We start from the raw sequence: 23,986 nt of genomic DNA on the forward strand, positions 1-23,986 counted from the left end.
TCTGGCACATAGGCGATGCGGCTCGTGGAATCAAATGGGACTATTTTAAGGAGGTGGTATTTAAAATGCATGTTTTTAAGTTGAAGAACTCTCCGTAAGCTGTTTCAGTTGTCAAGAAACTTGTGTTAGAATTGTTTGCTAGCTTCATATTACCACCGTGTAACATGGAGAACTCCAGAATTTCAGAGATTTGCTGTGGTTTGGCAAGAGTGTGAGCTGGGAAGGCCCATGCTGTTCTTATCCTCCCAGCCCCTTACTCATATCTGGCTATTTAAGAATTCTGTCTGGACTCAAAACCTGGTGGGCTCCTCCCCACAAAGCAGGAATCCTCACCCCCACAAAAGTAGGGGCCTAATCCATTTAATAAGCATAAAAGTCACTTAATGTATTTTACACGTAGGCAGTGGGCACGAATGTCAGTTACCGTGGCTCATTACATAACATCAGCCACCCGGCAACATGGTTCAAATGCCAGCTACACTGGACATTAACTGAGTAATTGCATGAACTACAAACTTTGCTACTCGCCCTTCATTGCACAGATCACTGCTTAAACAGCAGATGTGCCTCATGATCAGGGATTTATCTCACCGCAGCACAGCGTGCGATCTGTCCCCCCTTCTGTGGCGACCTGTGCGCTTTCTGCAGTAATGGCTAACCGATCGCTCCACAAAATGAGGGTGCAGCCAAGAAGGTACACAGAGGGATAGCAGTAGCTAACCGTGGGCACGATGGCACTGTGCAGCTCTAGAGACCAGATGTGCAGCCAGAGGACGTGAATGAATGTGAGGAAAGTGGTTGTGACAGAAAGGATGGCGACATTCCAGAGGACGTGGTGCTGGCAGAGAACCTCACGTTAAAGGAGCTCCTGGAGGGGCACCTCAGTTGTTTAACCGGCCAACTCTTGATTTTGGTTCACATCATGATCCCACGGTTTGTGAGTTCAAGTCCCGCATCGGGCTCTGCACTGCCAGTGCCATGGGATTCTCACCGTCTCCTCTTTCTCTGCCCCTCCCTCACCCAGGCTCTCTCTCTCAAAATCAATAGATAAAAAACTTTAAAAAAAAAAAAAAAAAAAGGAGCTCCTGGAGGACTTCATGAGGTTGAGCACAACGTAGGAAATTTTGGAAGCAGACCCAACTTAGATTATGAACGTTTGCCAGGGGATAGACCAGATGCCCCCTCCGGATTGTAAGCTCTCCGACAAGAAGAGAGCCCTGTGTAAACTCGTCTTGCTATGTTTTTTACAAAAAAAAAAAAAAAAAAAAGTATTCTCAGGGTCTCTAGTGTTTTAAATATTAGTTTTACTATTTGTTTTAATTTCACTATACACTCATAACCAACAGAGATTTAAATGTTTTTTGTTTTTTTTTTTTAATTTTTTTAACGTTTTATTTATTTTTGAGACAGGGAGAAATAGAGCATGAACAGGGGAGGGTCAGAGAGAGAGGGAGACACAGAATCTGAAACAGGCTCCAGGTTCTGAGCAGTCAGCACAGAGCCCGACGCGGGGCTCGAACTCACGGACAGTGAGATCGTGACCTGAGCCGAAGTCGGACGCTTAACCGACCGAGCCACCTAGGCACCCCTTTAAATGTTTTTTTTAACAACAGTGCTGAAAGGTCACAGGACGTCTGCAGTGGCCCTCATGGCTACTAGGCTGGCTTTGCACAGTTTCACCTTGACCTGCACTCCCTCGGTGCTCGCTCCCGCGAAGTGAACGCTGTCTGTACTTGGGGGGTTTTGTCTTGTAGCTCATTGTAGCTTTCTGCTAATTAACACAGTAGAGCATCTCTCCTTAGTTTGGTTTGGTGCACTAACCAGCTTCTTCTTATTTTTAGCTGAGAACAGCTGTTTGAGACCTATTGGTAGAAACGGGAAGCTTCTCTGTCCAGGTAAATCGCGGGAGCCTTCAGAACCTACGCACACTCGTGCCATCGGTCCTTCTTAACACTTAACTTCCGGTAATGGCTTCCAGTGCTTAACATCCTTAAATTTACCTTTTGGAAACTAATTTTTAGGACATTTTATGGTCCCAGTGCCATCTTCACGTGTTACAGAAAAAAATTCAGACACTTCTGTCGTCTAAAGGAAAACGCCTGCCTTTCTGATAAGCTGATCCTCATTTTAGGCTGTTGTTTTGATCGAGTCCTATCTTTCTAGTTTTATTGTCAAAGTGTTTTATTTGTGTTGCTCGTTTTATCGTGAGAGCAGTTGTGAAACAGTTTTTGCTCTCGCCTCTATAATGCATCTTGTCATTCGACTTAAATAATCAATGGCGGTCACTACAGCAGCTTTAAATGTGGAAGAGGCTGGTCCATCACTCATGAATCGGTGGGGAATATCTCGCTTTTAATCCGTGTAAACAGTGGCTCACAGATAGCTGCCTCTTACTTCTTAGCATTGTCGTACAGATAACTCTAGAGTGTGGAAATTGAAAATCAAACGTAACTATCATATAGGTAATCTTTTTGCATGGAGTGCACCTCATTTTTTTTCTTTCTTGACACTGTTGATTTTCAAAGAAATACTGATTTCAGTATGTTATTTTGCCCAAAGAGGTAGGAATTCATAACACTCATCATGTTATCCACATTCTTTGTAGTGCCAGACAGCTACACCGTGAAGGAAGCGGAACTGAAGATGGGCAGTTCATTGGGACTGTGTCCTGGGAAAGCACCAACTCCCTCCCAGGTACAGAATCAGCCTTCCCAGAGTCAGAACTTCTTTTTCTTTTTTTAAAGTTTATTTGTTTTTGAGAGAGAGAGAGCGTGTGCAAGGGAGGGGCAGAGAGGCAGATACAGAATCTGAAGCAGGCTCCAGTCTCTAAACTGTCAGCACAGGGCCCGACGCGGGGCTCGAACCCAAGAACCACGAGATCATGACGTGAGCCGAAGTCGGACACTTAACTGACTGAGCCACCCAGGCATTCCCAGAAGTTCTTAATTTCATAATTCTTACCTTAACTACTGCAGCAGTAATTGTTTTTCATAGAAGTTTCTTTCTTAAATGGTACCTTTTATGTTAGGCATACATCCATATGGTTCTTCGTGTTTAAATCAAGAATATGCTGTCAGAGTATATTCATAAAGTTCTTTTCCTGTGAAAATTTTGTGTTAAGGGGGGCCTCTAAAGTTGAGTGGCCACCTACTTGAATCTAAAATGCACCCTTTTCCCCCCACGTTTTGACATCCGTGAGATTAGGATCCATCTTAAGATCTGTAGCATCTGTGATTGCTTCTGACACTGTTTCTTTCTTAGAGGTACAGAAAGGAATGAGTAACCGCCACGGCTTCTTAGATTGAATGAAAACAGCGTATTGATCTTGCCCCGAATTACTCTCTGCAGGAGTCTAATGGTCTCATAGCAGTTCTCTTTTTAATCAGTATTCATTTTCTGTGTAAGATATTAGGTCGACCTTTGCGAGAAGCCCTACCTTTTTTAATAAACTTTTATTACCATCCAAAAGTCAGTGTCCTTACTGTTAAGACTGTATCCAGGGAAGCTAGACTCCTGTCAGGATCCCTGTGGTTCCTGGAGCCACTTCATTAGTGCCCAGCTCCCTCCTCTTTAATTCGTTCCTCCCCTGAACTTTAGCACGTCGGAGTGCATGACAAGCTTGTGGCAGGGGAATGTGACAAGTAAGATTGAGTCTGAAAGGAAATGAACTGACAGATCAGATTCCCTGGACAGAAAACAAGATCACAACCAAATAACAGAGAAAAAACCCAGCTAATGCTTACAGTGTGTAGCAAATCCTTCTGAGGAGTGACTGAGAAAGAAGTGAAGATCATAGTGAAATAAATAATACCTGTGACAGACAAACATTGACATAATAGTACCTACAGGAGTAAAAACATTGGTGTGAAGCATCTTACGTTTCTAGGTGGTTGAGATTATTGTTTAAATTGCATCTTTATTTGTATACAGTATGAGTTTTTTATTAAAATTCCATGGGCCATTGGCTTGTCTTTTCTGGAAGAAAATAATACATGTATAAAATTGTAAAATTTAGATTAAATTGCATTCATTGATCTTAGCTGTTCCTGTTTTTCACTGTGGGGAGTGATGTTCAGCCTGGTACAGAGATGGAGATTATCATAGAAGAAACAATGTCTGCGAGAGATGTAAGTAATTTTACTATTTTTGGCGTGGGGAAAGGTCTGTGGGCATTTGGTCTAGGGAGCTGTGGGAACCCGTGTTTGGGTTTTGAGGTTAGGATTCACATAATATATTTTAAAGAATTCTGTGCATTCATTAAAAGAGTAATTTGGGGAACTCGGAAATTGGTGAGCCAACCCAAAGTTTTAAAATAAGATGATTATTTTTTTTCTTTTTTGATTACCAATAATACTTGTTTATTACAGAAATCTGGGAGGACTTTGAGATACAAAACAGGTGAACATAAGGGAAGGGAAGCAAAAATAATATAAAAACAGGGAGGAGGACAAAACATAAGAGACTCTTAAATATGGAGAACCAACAGAGGGTTACTGGAGGGGGTGTGGGAGGGGGGATGGTCTAAATGGGTAAAGGGCATTAAGAAATCTACTCCTAAAATCATTGTTGCACTATATGCTAACTAACTTGGATGTAAATTTAAAAAAATAAAAATAAAAAATCTGGGCTATGTAGAAATGGATTAAAAGAAAAAATTAAAACCTCATTATCCTTTATCTCACTAATGTTAACATTTTGGCATATTTCCTACTGGTGTTTTTAGGTTATATTCATACATAATGGCACGCACACTTCATGAATGTGTGCGTGTATAGGGTAAAGCAAACGAAGAATTATATTAGCGTCACTAAGAACTAGGACTTTCGGTGTTGGAAAATGGAAACACACATAACATTGGTGTAGTTGCATAGAGCCCGCACTCCTGAATTTGGATCAGAAGAGACAGAATGATCTTGGTGTTTTTTAAATTTTTTTTTCTAGCTCAGTCCCCTAGAACAGCTTAGACACAGTGACTGGCCAGGCGGGAGTGAGCCCCAGCGCCCAGATTGCGATTACTAAATACCATTTCCTACTAGAAGGAATCAGGGCTTCTGGAAGTAGCCATTGGTTCTGTATCTAGGTCAGGAACATGTCTGGTGAGCCTGGAACGTCTTGTGCTCACAGAAGCAGTAAACTAGCAAAGACTGCTGGGAGCAGCAGAGAAGTTCCAGGGCCACCTTGGAAGAGGCTGTTGCTAGTCATAGATAAGACCGTTGGAGCTTTTGTAGGAATGATCGTAAAGCTGATGAGTACACATACCACATACATAAAATTCATGAGTTGAGAATGATCCTAAAAAGACCGTCTGCATTGGTTACACAGAGTGGACACAAGTGAGCCATAAGGAAAGGGATCGAGCATTCTTCCCCTTTTTCTTTTGGAGACGATACTGCAGGGTAACCAAATAGGTAATGAGAAGGTTTTTTTATAGACCTATCTCAGCTAATAAAATGAAGAAAGAATTTTAGACTGTCACAGTTTTTTTTTTAACTCCTAGAGAATTAATGGATCTAAACAATGATCCTGAAAGACCACTAACAACCTAGACATTATAGAAGTTCCAAATTGATACCCATGCTCTTCTGGGAAAAAACAACAACAACAACAACAACAACAACCAGAAAAAAATAGTGGACCTGAGCTTTTAGGTCTGAGGAGCAGTGTATAAGGAATAAGGGGACAGAGGGATGTGTTCCCGCACCACAGGGCTACCATCTGCACAGTCCCAAGGTGGAAAACCCCTCTTCATGACATCGGTGGCAGGATGAGGTTAAAAGGGACTCGGAAGACTTAGGGGGAGCAAGGGCAAACCACTAAAACTTAGTCACGGTTTAAGAGAAACTCAGGGAATGTAGGGACGCCTCTGCTGGCTGTCGGTGGAGCACGCGACTCCTGATCTCAGGGTCATGAGCTCTTGCCCCACGTTGGGCATAGAGCTTATTACTAAAAAAAAAGGAAAAAACGGGGGAATGTGAACACCAACTGGGTGTTTGTTATTAAGGAATTCCTAAGTTTTTCAGATGTCATAATTGTTCTCGGTTCACGTTTTTTTTTAAAGAATGTTCATCTTTTAGAGATGAGTACAGAATATTAATAAATGATACGATGGCTGATATTCTCGCTTCAAAGAACCTGAGGGGAGTATGGACACACCAGCTGGGCCAGGGCAGGCATGGAGATCGGGGGCTGGGTGTAGGCGGTTCGTGTTTACCACCCCTGCACGTGTTTGAAATTGACCGTGGCAGAACATTTTTTATTTGTTACCTTTTGTTACCTGCTGTAAATATTCTCTCAGTTTTTCATTTGCCATGTAGCTTTTTGGTTCTTTTTAACTTCAAAGAAAAGAAACCACAGAACTTTCCAAAGTAGCGATGTGATGTGCGTATCTTTCCGCTCTCTTGAACCCGCTGCAGGCAGACTCCTACCCTCTGTGTTGCTGTGCCCAGGGAGCGGTTCTCACTTGTCATCTTCCTACTCTCCATGGCGTTTGACATGATTGATGCCTCTCTGTTCCTGTTTTTTCTTTAACGTTTGTTTATTCTGAGAGCACGAGCAGGGGAAGGACAGAGAGAGATTCCCAAGCAGGCTCTATGCTCAGCATAGAGCCCGGTGTGGGGCTCGATTTCACAAACCTTGAGACCGTGACCTGAGCCGAAATCAAGAGTCGGACACTTAACTGACTGAGCCCCCCAGGCGCCCCAGTGACTCTGTTCCTTGAAACACTTTGGTCACTTGCCTCAAGAGACCACAACTCGTCAGAATTTCCTTCGCCTCACAGGCCTACCCCTTCACAGTTTGCTTTATGCTCTTTTTTCCCCTCATCAGCACCCCAGCGCTCAGTTCCTAGACTGGACCTCGCCCCAGAGCTCCATGCTTGGGTATCCAGCTGCTGCCTGCTTGTCTGATCGTCATCCCAGATCACCACACCCCTGCTCTGTACACCTGTCCTCTCACCTGTCTCCGGGCCTCACTCACCCTTCCAGCTTCTGTCGGTTGATGGTAGCGACTCCATTTTTCTACTTGTTTGCGCCAAAACACCTTGGAGTCGTCCTTGATTCTTTTCTTTATTTCACATCCGGGTCTTCAGGAAGTCTTTTTGGTTCTACCATCAAAATTTATCTAGGATCTGGCTACATCTCATTCCTTCCACTGCCACACCTTGGTCAGCTCTCATCTAGATTATTCCAACCGCTTCCTGATGGATCTTTGTCTTTCCAGCCTTGCATTTCCCAGGGTCTGTTTCTACAGAGGAGTTGAGTGATCCCTTTACTGTATTCAAAGCCCTTCTGTGCTTCCCTGTCTCATTCAGAGCCACGGCCAGAGGCCCTGAGTGTTCACTCTGCTCAGCCACATTGGCCTCCATGCTCTTCCCCAACACGGCCTTTACATCGGCCATTCCCCTCCTTAGAACACAGCTAAGGTAGATGTCTAGCTGTTTGTATTTTTGTTTGTTTGGTGGTTTTTTGTTTTGTTTTGGGTTTGGTTTTTTTTTTTTTTTTTTTTTTTGAGTGTGCACACAGCACACGTGGGTTGGGGAGAGGCAGAGAGAGAGGGAGAGAGACTAGCAGGCAAGCTGCACGCTCAGGGTGCAGGGTCGTGGGATCGTGACCTGAGCTGAAATCAAGACTCCGAGCCCCCAGGCATCCCTGTTTGTGTTTCTTAAATAATGCCTGTTGTGAAGACCGCAGTTTGCTTTGCAGCTTCGCCCCATTCCCTGTGTGTTAATGTGATGTGTTCTCATTGTCCTCCTTTTCTAAACAGTCTTTGTTATTTTTAGTCCTACAACTACTCGGGGACTCCCTGGGGGCGGGTTGGGCAGTGCTAAAGATCCTCCTTGGTCACCAGCCTGTGCTAGTCCCTCAGAAGTCACCATTGTCTTGGGAAGGTGTGATCTGACCACACCCGTGAATGTGTGTCCTTCCAGACTTTGGACATGCACGGACCAACATGGGGAGGTGTGTGTGTGTGTGTATGTACAGAAGAGGGGCTGGTCTTCTTCGCATGGTTTCTTTTATATCATAAATGGGATCACGCTGCATGTATTATACTAGAATTTTCACTTCAGATATTTTAAAGATCTTTTAAGACCAGTGCATATAAATCTCCTGTATCCTTTTAGCTGTTTTAAGACCTCTGATAGCTTATTTAAATGTTCCCCTGTTAATGGATATTTTGATCCTTTGCTCTTTTTTTTATTCCTTATTCTTCCTTCCACTCTGGTGTAGTATAAATCACGTTTTATCTACTCTTTTGTTCTCAGTTAATTTGAGAATTTTTTTTCCGTCAGGAAGTTGGGAGTTTCTATTTTTTATTATTATTTAAACTCATGTTAATCACATCTCGCTTATTGCGTTGTGCTGTGGGGTCGCCACCTGCACAGATCTTTCTCTGTGAGTTTATAGGTGACCAGTGGTATTTCTTGAGTGCTACATGAAGACTAATCTCTCTTTGTAAGATTCAGTTCAATGTGTATCTGTGAAATCAGTCTAATCCTATCCAGTCAAAACCGTGGTGTTGGTCCTCACAAGCAGAAGAAGGTCACACTATAGACCTGGGTGCATCTAAGTCTCAGATGCAAACACCAGGAACTTGTTTTTCCCTCCTGGGTTTGCTCCAGCTCTTAGGAAGCAGAGCTTGCTTAAATCCTCTCCGTGGCTATGTACATCCTGATCTCTTCGGGAATTATTAAATGTAATACAAATAGGCGCAGGGTCCAAAAGGGGTATCTCTCACAGTACTGTAACTCAAAAACAGAAAACTAATGAACATGTTTTTTCTATGTGTGTCTGTGTGTGTGTGTGTTTTTTTTAAACAGTGTTTAAAGCTCATGCTGGAGAAGTCTGGCCTACCAGGTAAGTTACGGACCACGATGATGCAGTCTTATCTATATCCTTAGAATAAATTATCTGCAAGCCTAATGAAAGCTTTTCAGACATTTTTGGGCCAGGTCTGTTACACTTTACACCTCTGTGTGTACATAATGAAGTCTCCTGGTTCATATTTGCAAGCTCGAAGAAGTCTGGCTGTGGGTTAGCAGACACTGGCACAGAGACGAAGTTTAGGATTTATGCCCTCCAGAATTACCCAGGCTGTTCACTGATGGGTTTTTTTTTTCTTTTTAATGTCATGGATTCAGAATTTCAGCGCATTGTGCTTCATGCCAGGATTTTTGTGCTAGAGACTAGGGAATGTAATACAAATGAAGAAAATAAATCTTTGAAGTAGGTACCTGGGTGGAATCACGCGAGCCAGCTCACAGGGGCATCACGCAGCTCTTAGAGCATTTGTGGTCCTCAGACTTCACCGGAGGGTGACCTGTGGTTCCGGTAGCCGGGAGGGAAGCTGACGGGCCTGCACAAGGGGCCCTGTCCTCGGAGCTTACACTCCTGTGCGGGAACAGTGCCCGTTCCCGTCTCACAGGTGACAGACAGAGGCTGAGACTGGCTGCAGGGTTTACTCAGAGTCACATGGCAAGTAGCTGGGCCTCTCTGCCCACAGAACCTGAGTTCTTCCTTCCGGGTTATGCTTGGAAGTATTGGTGTTCACTTTCAGCTTCCTGGTGGTGTCTGCTTGTTGTTTTTAAAACACACTTAGATCAAGTTAAATATTGCTGTAATTCTTACTGTATTTAAAACTAGAACTAATGGCAGGAGAGGGTCTGCAAAGAACAGTATTGTAAGGACTCAAACCTGTGGCCTGTGCAGGTGAAGTAGGAGATCCAGGTTTCCTCCTTTGGCTGCAGCTTCTCTGGGTGGGTGGCGTGGCTCGCTCTTCACAAGACATGGCTGGTGCGTTTGTTTGTTTTTTCATGACCAGGATTTCCAGCTCTTGCTCTATTCAGCTTCCCTCTCCTCCTCAAAGAATTTCCCATTTCATCTCAATATAGGAAGCATATCGAGAGCCAGTAATCTAATTAAAGAATATTTTACATTTTTAAGTGTTCGTTTACAACAACTTCATTAAAATGCTATTTCAAAAACACTTTTTTTGTTAGATTAACTGATAACTGGATGGGAACAGTTTGTGCATGTTATCAGTTGCTAAGAGATACGAGCATATACTTTCAACCAAGACCATGAAATAAAACAACTTCATAATGATTTTAGAAGAGATTCTGTACTTGGGTATACGTGTACATATATGTGTACTTGTGTGTGATGGGTGTGGACATGTAAATAATACAGGTATAATGTAAATATTGTGTGATCACAGCAAGCGTTATTTCTGTTCACAAGTATGCAGATCTTAGTGGGATAGAGAGCAATCATGGCTGGAAGAGATCATTTACTTTAAAAGTTAGTAGTTATTAGACCAAATCTCATTTGATATTCATTTATCCAAAAGGGACATCATTGACAAACTCTTAAAATATACTCATCATTTTTTTTCATACTGATTTTGATTCCTTCACAGGAGACACATGGCATTTACGGAAAATGGATTGGTGCTATGAAGCGGGAGAGCCTTTATGTGAAGAAGTAAGACTATTTCTACACATTTTGTTCTTTAAAATGATTGTTTATTTTGTGTTTCATGCAGGACAGCTACCCCCCTCATGAATACATTGGAGAGAAAACTTTAATCTTTTTTTTAGGACACAAAAATCTGTACTTGGGTCTACTTTTACTTCTTTACTGTGGGCTTTTGAGACAGAGGGAAAATCTCAGCCCCGTGGGAATGTTTCTAACAGCTGTGTTAGTCCTCTTTTGACTTCAGAGAGTATGTCCCTAGAAATAATAGTTCCCCATTGAGAGACAGAGAACTTCAGAGAACAGAAAACATGTGAGCCGGTGAAAGAATGTGAAGCTACACTCTGAATTTGGAAACCTGAATATTTTAATCTCCGTTTCTCTGAACGTTAACGATGGCAGAATTCATCTTCCCAGCCGGTCACTTAGGCTTTGATCAAAACTGCATCTCAGGATCCATCCAGACTCTTCCGGTAGCCTTAGAAACAGTGTTATCACAGGCTAGTTGGAATCTGGTCAACCATCTTCTTGCTGATTCAGGTAGCATCAAACCATGGCTCTAAGGAGCCCCAAGATGAAGCTCTGTGAGAAAGCTTAGGCATTTGTGACCAGCCACTCTTCCCGCAGTCTGCCTCTGCGTGCTGTCTGTTCAGTGACAGGTGGTGGCATTGAACATCATCAGAAGGTTGACTCAAGCAGGTGGACTGGGGCCCTCCCACTGGAATACTCTTCGCTGTGCAGGGCTGAGCGAGTCTGCACAGAGAGTCCCCTCTGAGTCTTGGCCAGGAATCTGACTGCCCAGAGTAAGAAGTGGACCTCAGAGAATCTTGGGGACACACGGTTCGGATGTCAGAGAGCGTATCTGGTCATGTGGTCTCTGCATTTTCTTCTCTGTTAATTCCCACATCGGTATCGGTTCGTCTAAAAGCCATCTCCGTGTCCTCATGACTGGCTCCTCCTCCCAGACCTGCTGTTTCCCAGCCTGGTGTCGTCAGCCCACAGTGGCGCCTCCCCTGCTTACCTGCCTCCTTCGTATTTGGTCTTGGCCTTCGGAGACCTTTCAGCTCCTCCACTCCTTCCTGATTCTTCCCACCACTGGCTGCCTGGGCCAAGTTTTTTTCTTCTTTTTTGGCCTCTTACCTAAATTACACCAACTGGCTTCCCCAAGTCAGGTGTTCCCCACTTCAGTATGTCGTTCTGTGGCAGCCAGACTGGTCTTTAAACACCCTTCTCAGAAAACTTGAGTGCCTTTTTTCAAAGCACCTAAAAACTCCTTTATTTCTAGTTCACAGCCCTTCCACCTGTGACCCCCCCCCCCTCCCCCGCCCTCCGATCAGTTCCCTCTCCAACTGACACTCTAGTCGGCCCATCTCTCAGCTCTTCTTGGATTCTTGACATAACCTCTACCGTAACCCTTTTCTTCTCAGGAGAATCCCTTCTCTCGTTTCCTCCAGCTTTTTCCAAATCAAACCCATCCTTTAGGCTTAACTAGAATTTCATCCTGTGTAGCTCAGGCTCTCATCCTTTCTCATTCTGTCCACTTCCTCCTCCCCTAATCTTTTATGATACTACGGTTCATACCCGATAATTTAATACGTAATGATGTGCTGTTTTACAGCCTCCGTTTATTTCCTGTCTTCCCCCATAGCTGCCTTACTGTTTCTTTCTTTCTTGAATGGGTAGTAGAGGCATCTGGTGCAAAGAAAAGAACCTAATCTCTGTTCGTTGCTGTCAGAACTGATAAAGGAATTTCTTTCCCCAGGACGCATCCCTGAAAGAACTCACGATATGTTCTGGAGATACCTTGCTTTTAATTGAAGGGAAACTTCCTCTTCCGGTAAGATTTCGCTTCTGAATTGACATTTTATAAATCACAGTTACTGCTTTCAGATTACAAAGATGGTATATTCTCATTGTGGGGAAATGCGACCCATCACGAAGAGAATGATGAGATTTGGGGTAAGTTCTCTGATCAGACAGCTGCCAGATTCTACATCTTTATAGGTTTCCCTCTTATAAAACCAGTTTGTATACGATGTTATTTCCTACTTCTCATATTTCATTTTTTAACCTGACTACAAAATCCAAAAATAATCATCATAGTCAGTGTATGCCTTACCATGGTTTAATTCATATATATTCCCGTTTTAAATTTGTTAATACTTAAATACAAATCCTCCTTAAAATTGTTCCAGAGTCAAAATCAGCAAGTCAGAAGGTATGAACTTTTACAGACCAGACACTGTCTGTATCTTGCCACGTTGCTTTCCCAGAAAGCTGCACCACATTGACATCCCTAATCAGCCACATCTGAGAGCTCTTAAATAAACACTGCATGTTACCACTTTTTTTTTTTTAATGTTAGTGCAAGCGGAGGGGCAGAGAGAGGAGGACAGAGAATCTGAGGCGGGCTCTGCACTGACAGCAGTGAGCCCCAGGTGGGCCTTGAACTCACAAACCGTGAGATCATGACCTGAGCCAAAGTCAGATGCTCAACTGACTGAGCCACCCAGGTGCCCCCGTATTACCGCTTTTTAAGCTCATTATTTATTTGGTTATTTAATGTGGACACATGTAAAGGCAAAAGTTAAAAAAAAAATGATCCCAGATTCCAGCACTGAGATAACCATTTGGTTATGATTAGAAAATTCAAATACCATGGAAGGCCATAAAATGAAAAAGGTTTTCCCATATTTTTCTCCCCAGAGAGAGAATGAATTTACTTTCCCTTGCATATCCTTCCAAGAAAAAACTGATGCCTGTTTGTATGCAGAATGGTACAGAAGGATATGTGTGTTCCCTTCTAACGTTTACGTGAAGGGGGTCGTATTCTTTGCATTGTTTTACACTTGGTTTTTGTTTTTATTCACTTACTGTATCTTGAGGATCTCATATCAGCACACACCTTATTCTTCTGCATCACTTCTTAGAATTCTGTTTTATTCCATGACCTTTAAAGTGAACTTTTTAATGGGTAATATTCATAATACAAAATTTAAAGTGTATAAAAAGTGGGGCCAGGAAAAGTAAGCATCCCTCCTGCCCTCCAGCTGCTCAGTGCCCCCCCTCTGTAGGCAACCAGTTTCCACTGTATCCTTCCAGAAGTATATACTTTTTAATGCACACATATGCACACACGTGTGTATGTGTACATACGTAGCACATACATACATGTTTGTGTACATGCATGTTTTTCTTTACCCAAAAGATCATATGCAATTCTTTTTCTGTACCTCCCTTTCTTCATGAATATTTTATCTCCATATATATGTTACGTTAGTATACATACAGCTATTTGATTGATGGCTATGTAATATAGTCCATTGTGTGGAGGTACCGTGGTTTATCCATCCAGTCTCTTTTCAAGGATTTAGGTGGTTTCCAGTCTCTTGTTGATACAAATAACACTGCAAAAAATATCGCATATGTGCCATTTGCACGCATGTATCTACGGGATAAGTTCCTAGAACTGAAATCACTTTGTCAAAGGTTATGGCCTACCATAATGTAACCAGTTTGTGGTTTTTGCCACCGTAAACAGTTTGCATCTGTGGCTTTGTGTACGTGGGCTGATATATCAGCTTTATTTCCTGTAGTTTGTATATAGGAATCCAACTTAGAGCAGTAGGTTCTTCCTTCTTTATAAAGTTCCTTTAGGAATTTTAATGAGTGAAAACTGCTTCTAACAGGTGCATTGTACTAGTGGAGCTCTTACAATGCCTGAAAATATTTGTACAGTTTATTCTGTTAAATATTTTGTTGTCTTGTTTATACTTGTCATTTATTGTGGTAAGATACTACAAGTAAGTGTATCTACTAAGATACTTCTAAGCAAAGAACACTGGGTCCCAGTCATCCATCCCAAAGACTAATTTTTTTATGACTTTAAACTTTTTTTTTTTTTTTTTTGGGAGAGAGCAGGAGAGGGGCAAGGAAGAGAGAGAATTCCAAGCAGGCTCTGCACTGATGGCACAGAGCCTGACGCAGGGCCCGATCTCACAAACCACAAGATCACGACCTGAGCCTAAATCAAGAGTCGGGTGCTTAACCAACTGAGCCACCCAGGAGCCCCGATCTTAAACTTTTGATTGTAAAAACAATAAACAGATGTAGCGTATGGCAGTAATCTAAAAAGAAAAGTAATACATTCAGGAACGTTTTCTGTTATCAAGATATTTCTCTCTGTGGAAGTAGAAATTCACTCCATGCATGTACGTCACAGAAGTTAGAAATGCTCCATTCTTCAGGGTTTCCTGAAGGTGCCCATCTGGTGGTACCAGCCTGGGGGTCCCTCCGGTCATTGGAAGAGTCATCAGGACCAGGTGGACGGTACCCCTTCTCCAAGTGGGGTCTGGACAGCTACTTCCACCCAAGGTGAGAACAGAACAGTGGCAGCCGGTGTGTCCTAAAGAAAAGTAAAGTGACAAAGGAAGTATGTGTCTTCAGCGTAAGGCTGAAAATCGAAACCTGTTTATTCCATAACTCATGCCACGATAACACTGTCCTATTTTCCTACAGTGCTTTGTCACCCCTATAAAGTGCCGGCTCTTATTATCCTTATTAATCAGTGTATCAGATGTTTTCACCCCACAAGATCCTCATGAATTTAGCCCATTTATTGTAGCAGATTGGGACACTGAGTCTTTAGTCCCCGCAGGGGCTCCTCCGCGGCCCCCACGGCAGAGACCACACCTGCCGGCTCCCTCCTTCCTGCCTCCCCCGCCAGGTCCCCGCCCCTCACCTCTGACTTCTGAGAAGCCCGAGTGCGAACGCTGTTTTACTCTAAGTTGTTCTCCACGGACAGAATTGAGCGCGCACATCGTGATGAGCAAGAAGTCACTAGCAGAGAGCTGGAATGTGTCGTAAAAAGATTTTCACTTCATTACAGAGAAAACACAAGTTAATTTTCCTTGTAGCTAAATAAAGAATATATTTATGGTAGGACCAACTCTTTACATATTTTTTTCCTTTTGTTGTGTTTTACTTCATTATTTAGCTGTTCTAGTGCCTTGAGGTATTACACACTTAATATTTCTTTTTACCTTTTAAAGCCTCAGTACTGAAATTAACACAGATGAGTCACGTTGTTGTCTCCTTACTCTGAAGTCAGGATTATACGTAACGAGCAATAAAATACTTCATGTTGAATTACCTCTGAAATTGGCATTAAGTTTTTTTGTTTGTTTGGGTTATATTACATACGCACTAATTCTAAAAATGCTTTGGTGGTAGAATATTAATTACATAGAGAATTGGATACAAACTTAAAAAGCAGTGTCTTTCTCCATGAAAGTAAAGAAAAAAGTTTTTTTTTTGAATGTTTATTTTTGAGAGAGATGGAATACGAGTGGGGGAGGGGCAGAGGGGGGCGGGGGGCCAGAATCTGAAGCAGGCTCCAGAGTGCGAGCTGTCAGCACAGCACCCACCTCAGGGCTCGAACTCCGGAACCGTGACATCATGATCTGAGCCGGTCAGATGCTCAACCACCCAGGCGCCCCCAAAATAGTTCATTTTTTGATAGTCCTTCTATATCACAATATATGGGAAATATGTTTTCGTTCCTGAGAGTTTCCTAAAAGTATCTTCTGGTGGCATCAGCTCGTGGTGTACTTAAGACAGAAGAACCACTCACAAAGAGCTTTTTTACTTCATTTACTTAATCTGATATCTTACTGTGTATCAGCACTGTGCCCAGCAATCAACAAAGCAAAAATGAGTTTTAAATTTAGTTACCAATTTTTATGTCTAGAGTTTTAGATAAGAGAACATTTTGGTTTTGCCTTTTTAAAACAAATGTAGAAAGTCCTTCTTACTGTCAAGGAAATTTTAGTCAGTAGACATTTACTGGCCATTTACTATGTGGCGTCCACCAATCCCAGACACTGGAAAGACCGACAGGATAGATGGAGAATGCCTGCCCTCTGTGGAAAATGACCATTGTCTTGGGGAGACAGAGTAGGAAAGCCATACACACAAGAAAACAGACAAAACGTGTTGGGGTAAGTGTTACGAGAGAAACAAGAAGGTAAAATAGTAAGGGCTGAGGATCCTACCAGTAAAGTTCTCTCTGAGGAAGGAGAAAATGTGGAGAAGAATATTCTAGGTGGACATCACAAGCGTGAGACTCCTCAAACCCACTGCAGTGAGAGAACCGTGGCATTGTGCCCACAGCATCCTCCCTCCCTGCCAGTGTACCAGGCGTGGCCTCCTCCCTTCCCAAGTCCCCAGGGACCCAATTTGAGGAACTCGGATTCGTAGTTTCTCGAATGGAGCTATACTAACCCTGTCTGTAATATCAAAACATGGCGTGTATTTCAGAAACAGGAAGCGAACACACGGCAAAGCTCCTCTCTAACCTCCAGCTCTGTCCCTCGTAGGCGCTCCAGGTGACCTGTATGCAGAGGCTTCCCTCCGCCACGTGGGGGACCTCGAGATCTCAGAAGAGGCCACCTTGCTGGAGCTGAAGTCCCAGGTCAGACTTGCTCCCGTGGCGCACGTTAGTGGTGGCGTGGCTTCTTCCAGTGAGATATTAATATCTTCTTCTATTTCCTTTTGCCTCACTTACAGTCTGTTCTGATATGGCATGTGTTATATGCCATGTTCAGTGGTAAGTACCCAACAGGCGACTCACGCATATGGCTCAGACGGCCGCTGGTGTTTGTTTCTGCCACTGGCCTTGTGCCTTTCATTTCCCCCCACTCTGACAGGCATGCTGTGTGCTTTCATTTCAATTTGTCCTCAGTGACTTGCAGCTTATGTTCATTTTGATGTCTGTAAGGAAACATGATTTATTGAAACATCTGTAAAGCATTCACTTTACCCCTTTATTTACATTGTTTTTGTATCATCGTGATCCATGTGTTAAATGTTGTCCGTTGAAAGACGTGTTCTCCGTCTCCCAGGTCCAGACATCAGCTTTACGGTAGGGGGTCAAACTGGATACTGTATCATTTTCTTCTGTATTAACATTAGTAGAGAAAGGGCATTCGGTCCAAATGGAAAGGCTGGATTGAAAACAACACAAAATGCTTAAGAAGCATCTTACTGTTACTGGGCATCCCTTTCTCTTAAAAAAAAAATCGGGGTGTCCAATTGAGTATCAGTGGCTGATCTTGACTTTCCTGTTGTGTCCTCGGCATATGAAATAACCTTCCTCAGAAGCAGCAAATGGTCTTATTCCCATGAGGGACAGGAGGGGAGACTTTTTTGTCTTATATTGGATTGAGAGATCCAAAATTGCTGTTTTTAGATAAAAAATGAATACTGGCCATTTTATTTTTTATTTTTTTTTTAACGTTTATTTATTTTTGAGACAGAGAGAGACAGAGCATGAATGGGGGAGGGTCAGAGAGAGGGAGACACAGAATCTGAAACAGGCTCCGGGCTCTGAGCTGTCAGCACAGGGGCCCGATGCGGGGCTCGAACTCACGGACCGCGAGATCGTGACCTGAGCGAAAGTCGGCGCTCAACCGACGGAGCCACCCAGGCGCCCCAATACTGGCCATTTTATATACTACAACCTAAATCTATAAATAGTTCTCAGCCCCTGCAAAATTAGCGCAGAAGTTGAGGCCTACCAGTTGCATCCAAAGATTCCGAAACATTTCAAATTCAAGTTCTTTCACTGACTGAGGAAACTCTGAAGAACTACGTTAACGGTAAAGAAAGCGGATGATGAACCCCTTGCTTTCATTGGAGCTCTTGTGAGTTATACTCATAGAAATTAATTTCTAAGTTTCATTTTCTAAAACATGATTTAGAAGGAGCTTATGGCTCAATAGAAAATTCACTTATCCCACAAGCTGGTTTTCCTAGAGAGGAATACAACAGTAACTGGACTGATTTCATTCAAGCGATATCCCTGAGATTTTTTTTTTGATAGATTTTATCATTATGCGAGATACTCTTTCCCTCAGATGACATTGTGTAGGGCTTCAGTTTCGTCCAAAACAATACATGTTGCGGGAGTGCTTTTTCACACCATTGGAGAAACGTCTTGTTTCTTTTCTAGGCCATGACCTTGTCCTCCTCTGATTTCGTCATCCCGTCCCCAGCCTTCCTTAGAGCCTGGACCTTGGAAAGTAAGCGCCCCGGCAGGCTTTTACGGACCAACCTGCAGCAACTCAAGTAGGTTCCCCCTCGATACTCTGTCTTCCGTTTCCTCCACTGCTGTGGTACCAGGTGGTGAGAGGCCGGGGGAGAAGGCAGGTAGCCTGTTGTCAGGTAGACGCTTTGAAGCAGAAACTCTGGGCCTTTAGTTTGCCACATTAAGCATAAATGTAGCTTTGTGTGTTTTTACTGTGCTTCAGCTACCGTGAACAGAATTTTGAGGTTTTTTTCAAGCTTTATTGAGATATAATTGACATGTTAGCACTGTGTAAATTTAGAATGATTGCCACCATAGCGTTAGCAAACACCTGCATCGCATCACATAATTACCATTTCTTTTTCATGGTAAGAACATTCAAGATCTGCTCTCCTAGCAACTTTCAAATATGGGATACAGCACGGTGAACGGGAAGAGCTGGGCTGTACGTTAGAGCCTCAGAACTCACTTGTCTTCCTCCCGGACGTTTGGACTCTGTGATCAGCATCTCCTCTTTTCCTGCAGCCCTAGAAACCGTCACGTACTCTCTGTTCCTAGGAGTCCGGCCTTTTCAGATTCCACATATTTGTGAGATCGCACAGGATTTATCTTTCTCTGTCTCACTCACTCCACGTTACTCGCATAATGGCCTCAAGGTCCATCCATGTTGTCACAGACGATAGGCTGTCCTTCTTTCTCGTGGCCGAATGATAGTCTGTCGCTTACACGTATAGACACCACGTCATTGTCTGTGATGGACACTTAGGTGTCTCCAAATCCTGGCTGTTGTGAATAATGCTGCTGTGAATAGTACCTGTTGGAGATTTTGTTTTCATTTCTGTGCATACCCAGAAGTGCTAGGTCATATTGGCAATTCTACTTTTAATTTTTTGAGGAACCTCCAGAAGACTGGCTTCACCAATTTACATTCCCACCAACAGTGCACAGGGCTCCCTTTTCTCCACACCCTCGCCAGCACTTATCTCGTCTTCCTAATGCTGGTGGGAGGTGGCATCTCAGGGTGGTTGCAATTTGCATTTCCTTGATGAGGAGTGATGTTCACCTTTTCACGTGCCTTTTGGCCACCTGTAGATCTTCTTCAGGAAAGTGTCTATTCGGTTCCTCTGCCCATTTTTTTTACTGGACTGTTTCAGAGGTTTCTTGCTTTTGAGCTTTCTGGGTTCTTTCTTAACCCTTTATCACATAGATGATTTGCAGGTATTTTCACCCATTTCATAGGTGGCTTTTTCATTGACTGATGGTTTCCTTTGCTGTGCAAAAGCTTTTTAATTTGATGCAGTCGGTCCCACTTATTTTTGCTTTTCTTGGCTTTTCCTTTTGGTATCAGTACCAAATCCAAAAAAGTCATCGCCAAGGCCAATGTCAGGGAGCCTACCTCCTGTGTTTTCTTCTAGGAGTTTTGTGGTTTGTGGCCTTTCATTCAAGTCTTTAATCCATTTTGAGTTGCTTTTTTTTTAAGTTTGTATTATTTAAATACACCATATTAGAGCACTTGTCTCTGAAAATATCACAAATAAAAGATTTTTTTTTCTTGTTTCAGCAAATTAGAAGTAGGGGGAAATTTCTACACAGTAGCTGCTATGAGCCTGATTTCTTTCTTCCAATTTTTTTTTTTTCATTCTTTTTTTTTCTTCTTTGTCATGGAAGTAACAACATCAGGACGAGAACACTTACATGCATACATACGCTGTATTTTACAGAGACACAACAAAAGCGTTTGCGATAGAGTGTTGCAAACGCCACATCTCTTTCCTTTATCTCGTGTTCAGTTTTGATTGAAACACATTTCCTTACAACGCTTAAATATACAAAGAGTAAGTAGAATGTTGTTAAGGTAAAACACAGGGTGCAGACTCTGGCCAGTGCCCTGCTAATTGTTAATGAGAGTAGAAAGCAGATTTGAATTCTCCTCTTAATTCTCTTAATTAGCTTCATTAGTCATTTCCCTCCTCCCATGCTCCCCCCACCCAAGATGTGCCCCCCGTGGATCTTTTTTTCATTTTCTCTACAGTCTCTCCATCAGCCCAGGTTCGTGGGGTGCTTAATGTTCGTATTCAGTCATTTTAATACACCGGTAATGTAGGAAGGGCAGTCAGGTCTGACGGAGGTGCGGTGGCGTGGAGCTGGCACTGGGGCTACCAAAGCGACTGTCTACTGAAGACAACGTGGGGTTCACTGTGACGAACGCGGTCGGAACGCATCTGGCGTTACTCTGACCTTCCAGCATCCCGGGTCTGGCAGTAGTGGATGGCACTGAAGTGAACGTAAATGGCCACCGATGAGAGTTGTGGGTCTATCACGTCCACAAAATAAACTGCCACTGATGTAGTGAAACCGATCTCCTGGGACCACGGAAGACACTGAGATGATATGCATCGCCTCGGGCCCAGTTTGCGTGCAGGAATCGACTGTCCTTAAGCGCTGCAGGCTCTGCTGTTCCCGGATCACCGGCCATAGTCACTTGGGCACGGGACCACACCGCCCTCGGTGTAACAGGACAGGGCCGATGTCGCCGCGCTGCGCCCGGCCGCGGGGGCACGCGAGGCTCCAGCTGTGCCGGTAGCTGTCCGTGGCACAGAGCAGACAGCACGACCTGCTTTTCCCCTCGAGGTGGCGGCAGAAAGCGAGCGAAGCCGCTCGGCTTCCAAGGAAGAGTTTTTGAGCTGATTTTTGTGCGCAGCGTAAGAGAGCGATCGGTTCCGTTCTTTTGCACGTGGCTGTCTGGTTTTCCCAACACCGTCTGTTGAAGAGACTCTCCTCTCCCCAGTGCGGAGTCTTGGCTCCTTTGTTGTAAACTCATGGGCCGTACGTGCATGGGTTCATTGCTGAGGTCTCTGTTCTTCTCCATTGGTCTTTGTGTCTGTTTTTATGGCAAAACCATATTGTTTTGGTTACTGTAGTTTGAAATCGGGAAGGGTGATGTCTCCAGCTTTGTTCTCAAGATTGCTTTGGCTCTTTGGGATCTTTTGTGGTTCCGTACAAATTTTAGAATTGGTTTTCTGTTTCGGTGAAAAATGCCATTGAAATTGATAGAGATTGCATCGAGTCTATAGATATCTCTGGGTAATGTGGACATTTTAACAATATTCTTCCAATTCACAAACGTGGAATTTCTTTTCCACTTATTTGTTTCTTCAGAGAGTTTCTGTCATCAGTGTCTTCAACATATCAATCTTTTGCCTCCTGGGTTAAAATCTCTTCCTGCGTATTTTATTCTTTTCAATGCTGGTAAATGGGACTGTTTTCTTAATTTGTCTTCCTGATAGTTCAGTGTTAGTGTGTAAAACATTAAATGATTTTTGTATACTGATTTTGTATCCTGAGACTTTACCGAATTCATTTAATAGTTCTTTGGTGTTTAGGGTTTCCTATATATAATATGTCTTCTGTAACTGGAGACAGTTTTACTTATTTCTTTTTGATTTGAATGCCTTTTCTACTCCGTGTTTCATTGCTCTCGGAAGGACTTCCAGGACTGTGCTGAACGAGGGCAGCGAGAGCGGGCGTCTTCTTACTCCTGACGGTAGAGGAAAGGCTTGCAGACTTTACCACTCAGCATGTTAGCTGTGAGCTTGTCATATATGGCCTTAATTATGTCAAGTTGTGTTTTGTCTCTACTCATTGTGTTGAGAATATTTATCAGGAAAGGATGTAGAATTTTGGTCAAATGCTCTTTCTTCCTCTATTGAGATGATTAGATATATACCCTTAGTTTTGTTACTGTATCACATTGATTGATTTGCAGATATTGAATCACTCTTACATCCCTGCAATAAATTCTCCTTGATCATGGTGTAGGATTCTTTTAATGTACTGTTGAATTTGGTTTGCTAAGTCAGGTTTTGTATCAGGGTAAGGCTGGCCTCATAATAGAAATTTACAAGTGTTCCCTATTCTGTTTTTTGAAAGAGCTTGAAGAGGATTGGTATTAATTCTTGAAATGTTTATTAGAATTAACCAGTGTGGGGCGCTTGTGTGGCTCAGTCGGTTAAGCATCCTACTTCGGCTCAGGTCATGATGTTGCAGTTCGTGGGTTTGAGCCCTGCGGTGGGCTCTGTGCTGACAGTGTGGAGCCTACTGTGTCTCCCTCCCTCTCTCTGCTCCTCCCCAACTCATGCTTGCATGCTCTCTCTCTCTCAAAAATAAACATTAAAAAATTAAAAAAAAAAAACACACACACACCAGTAAAACCATCTGGTCCTGGACTTTTCTGATTCAGTTCCCTTGCTAGTAGTTGGTCTGTTCAGATTTTCTATTTAGTGCATACTAAGTCTAGTATGTTCCAAGACTTACCCATTTTTTTCCAGCCTGTCCAGTTTGTTGGCATCCATTTGTTCATAGTTGCCTCCCAAATATTGAGTGTTCTTATTTAGTATATTCTTTTGCTCAAGAGAAAACTTAGAATTTTCCCCCCAAAAATCTAAAAACTTAAATGTCACTCAATAGTATTTTGTTTCATTTATCAGGGAGTATAAACTGGGAAGGAAAACGGAGATCTGTCTAGAGCCCCTTCAGAAGGAAGAAAACTTGGGGTAAGCCATCCTATTCCATGTACATGTCTCGTCAGGTGGGTAGTTTCCTGAAAAACTTAACAATGTGATCAGTAGTGAAGGGTTTTTTCCCACTGCTTGAGTAGCATGGCAGCTTAAACCAGATTGTGTTCTGCAAATATGTCTGTATGTCTGGTGGCTGGAATTTAGAACTCAGTTTTCCATGAAAACAGTGAGTCACAAATGCATACTGACTCCGTAATGATCTCAAAGTGTAAGAAGCTGCTCATTCCCAGCTCTCACCAGTGCACTGAGATAGTGTGTTGTCAGACTGACTTAGCACAGCACCTGTCACTGCCCCCCCCACCCTACTTTTTCGTCTTCACAGTGCCTGACATATACGTACTGAATTGTGTGTTACTGGTCTCCCACTGCTGGGATGTAAGCCTTGTGAGAACACATCCTTTGTGTTTTGGTCACTGCTCTTGCCGCAGTAACACAAGTTACTGACAGGTGCGTCGTGGTCACTAATTATTGGATAAAGAAACACCCCTAAGGGGTCTGTAATCAACCTTCCTATTTCTTTTCTCATTACAAGAAAGTCTTTTAGGGGCACCTGGGTGGCTAGTCGGTTAAGTGTCCAACTCTTGGTTTCGGCTCAGGTCACGATCTCACAGTTTGTGAGTTCGAGCCCCATGTGGGGCTCTGTGCTGACAGTGTGGAGCCTGCTCAGGATTCTCTCTCTGCCCCTCCCCCTCTCACTCTCTCTCAAATAAATTAAAAAATATAAAATATTTTATAAGACCTTCTATCAGTATCATAAAATAGGTTGTTTCTACCTGATGTGATGGGAACACCATTCCTGCTGTTCGTCCTGCTGTGTAGTAACCAGGAGCCCTCCATCGACAGGACTTTCATTT

The 23,986-nt window shown here is 43.1% G+C and overlaps 1 protein-coding gene and 1 long non-coding RNA gene across 13 annotated transcripts in view; one reads left to right on the plus strand and one right to left on the minus strand.

The window, feature by feature from the left end:
* USP40 (ubiquitin specific peptidase 40) overlaps positions 1-23,986 on the plus strand; it is an 89,004-nt gene that overhangs the window by 55,881 nt on the left and 9,137 nt on the right. For 8 of the 12 annotated variants that reach the window (XM_053903522.1, XM_053903542.1, XM_053903530.1 and 5 more), the window contains 10 exons: positions 1,842-1,895; positions 2,606-2,694; positions 4,041-4,127; positions 8,816-8,852; positions 10,414-10,478; positions 12,232-12,306; positions 14,717-14,843; positions 16,847-16,941; positions 18,481-18,596; positions 23,043-23,108. In XM_053903522.1, the coding sequence (XP_053759497.1) occupies positions 1,842-1,895; positions 2,606-2,694; positions 4,041-4,127; positions 8,816-8,852; positions 10,414-10,478; positions 12,232-12,306; positions 14,717-14,843; positions 16,847-16,941; positions 18,481-18,596; positions 23,043-23,108 (811 nt within the window). Of the gene's footprint in view, positions 1-1,841; positions 1,896-2,605; positions 2,695-4,040; positions 4,128-8,815; positions 8,853-10,413; positions 10,479-12,231; positions 12,307-14,716; positions 14,844-16,844; positions 16,942-17,036; positions 17,077-18,480; positions 18,597-18,928; positions 20,179-23,042; positions 23,109-23,986 lie in introns of those variants that run through there. The other 4 variants (XR_008422482.1, XR_008422483.1, XM_053903540.1 and 1 more) reach the window with 4 other exon arrangements.
* Positions 14,623-15,831, minus strand: LOC109264881 (uncharacterized). Its single transcript, XR_002078911.2, has 2 exons — positions 15,211-15,831; positions 14,623-14,874 (listed from the first exon to the last, which is right to left on the minus strand). It is a non-coding gene; the product is annotated as an uncharacterized LOC109264881 (long non-coding RNA).

This window comes from Panthera pardus, unplaced genomic scaffold, assembly GCF_024362965.1.
Source record: "Panthera pardus isolate Hobbes unplaced genomic scaffold, ASM2436296v1 HiC_scaffold_10, whole genome shotgun sequence".
Classification (NCBI taxonomy): domain Eukaryota; kingdom Metazoa; phylum Chordata; class Mammalia; order Carnivora; family Felidae; genus Panthera; species Panthera pardus.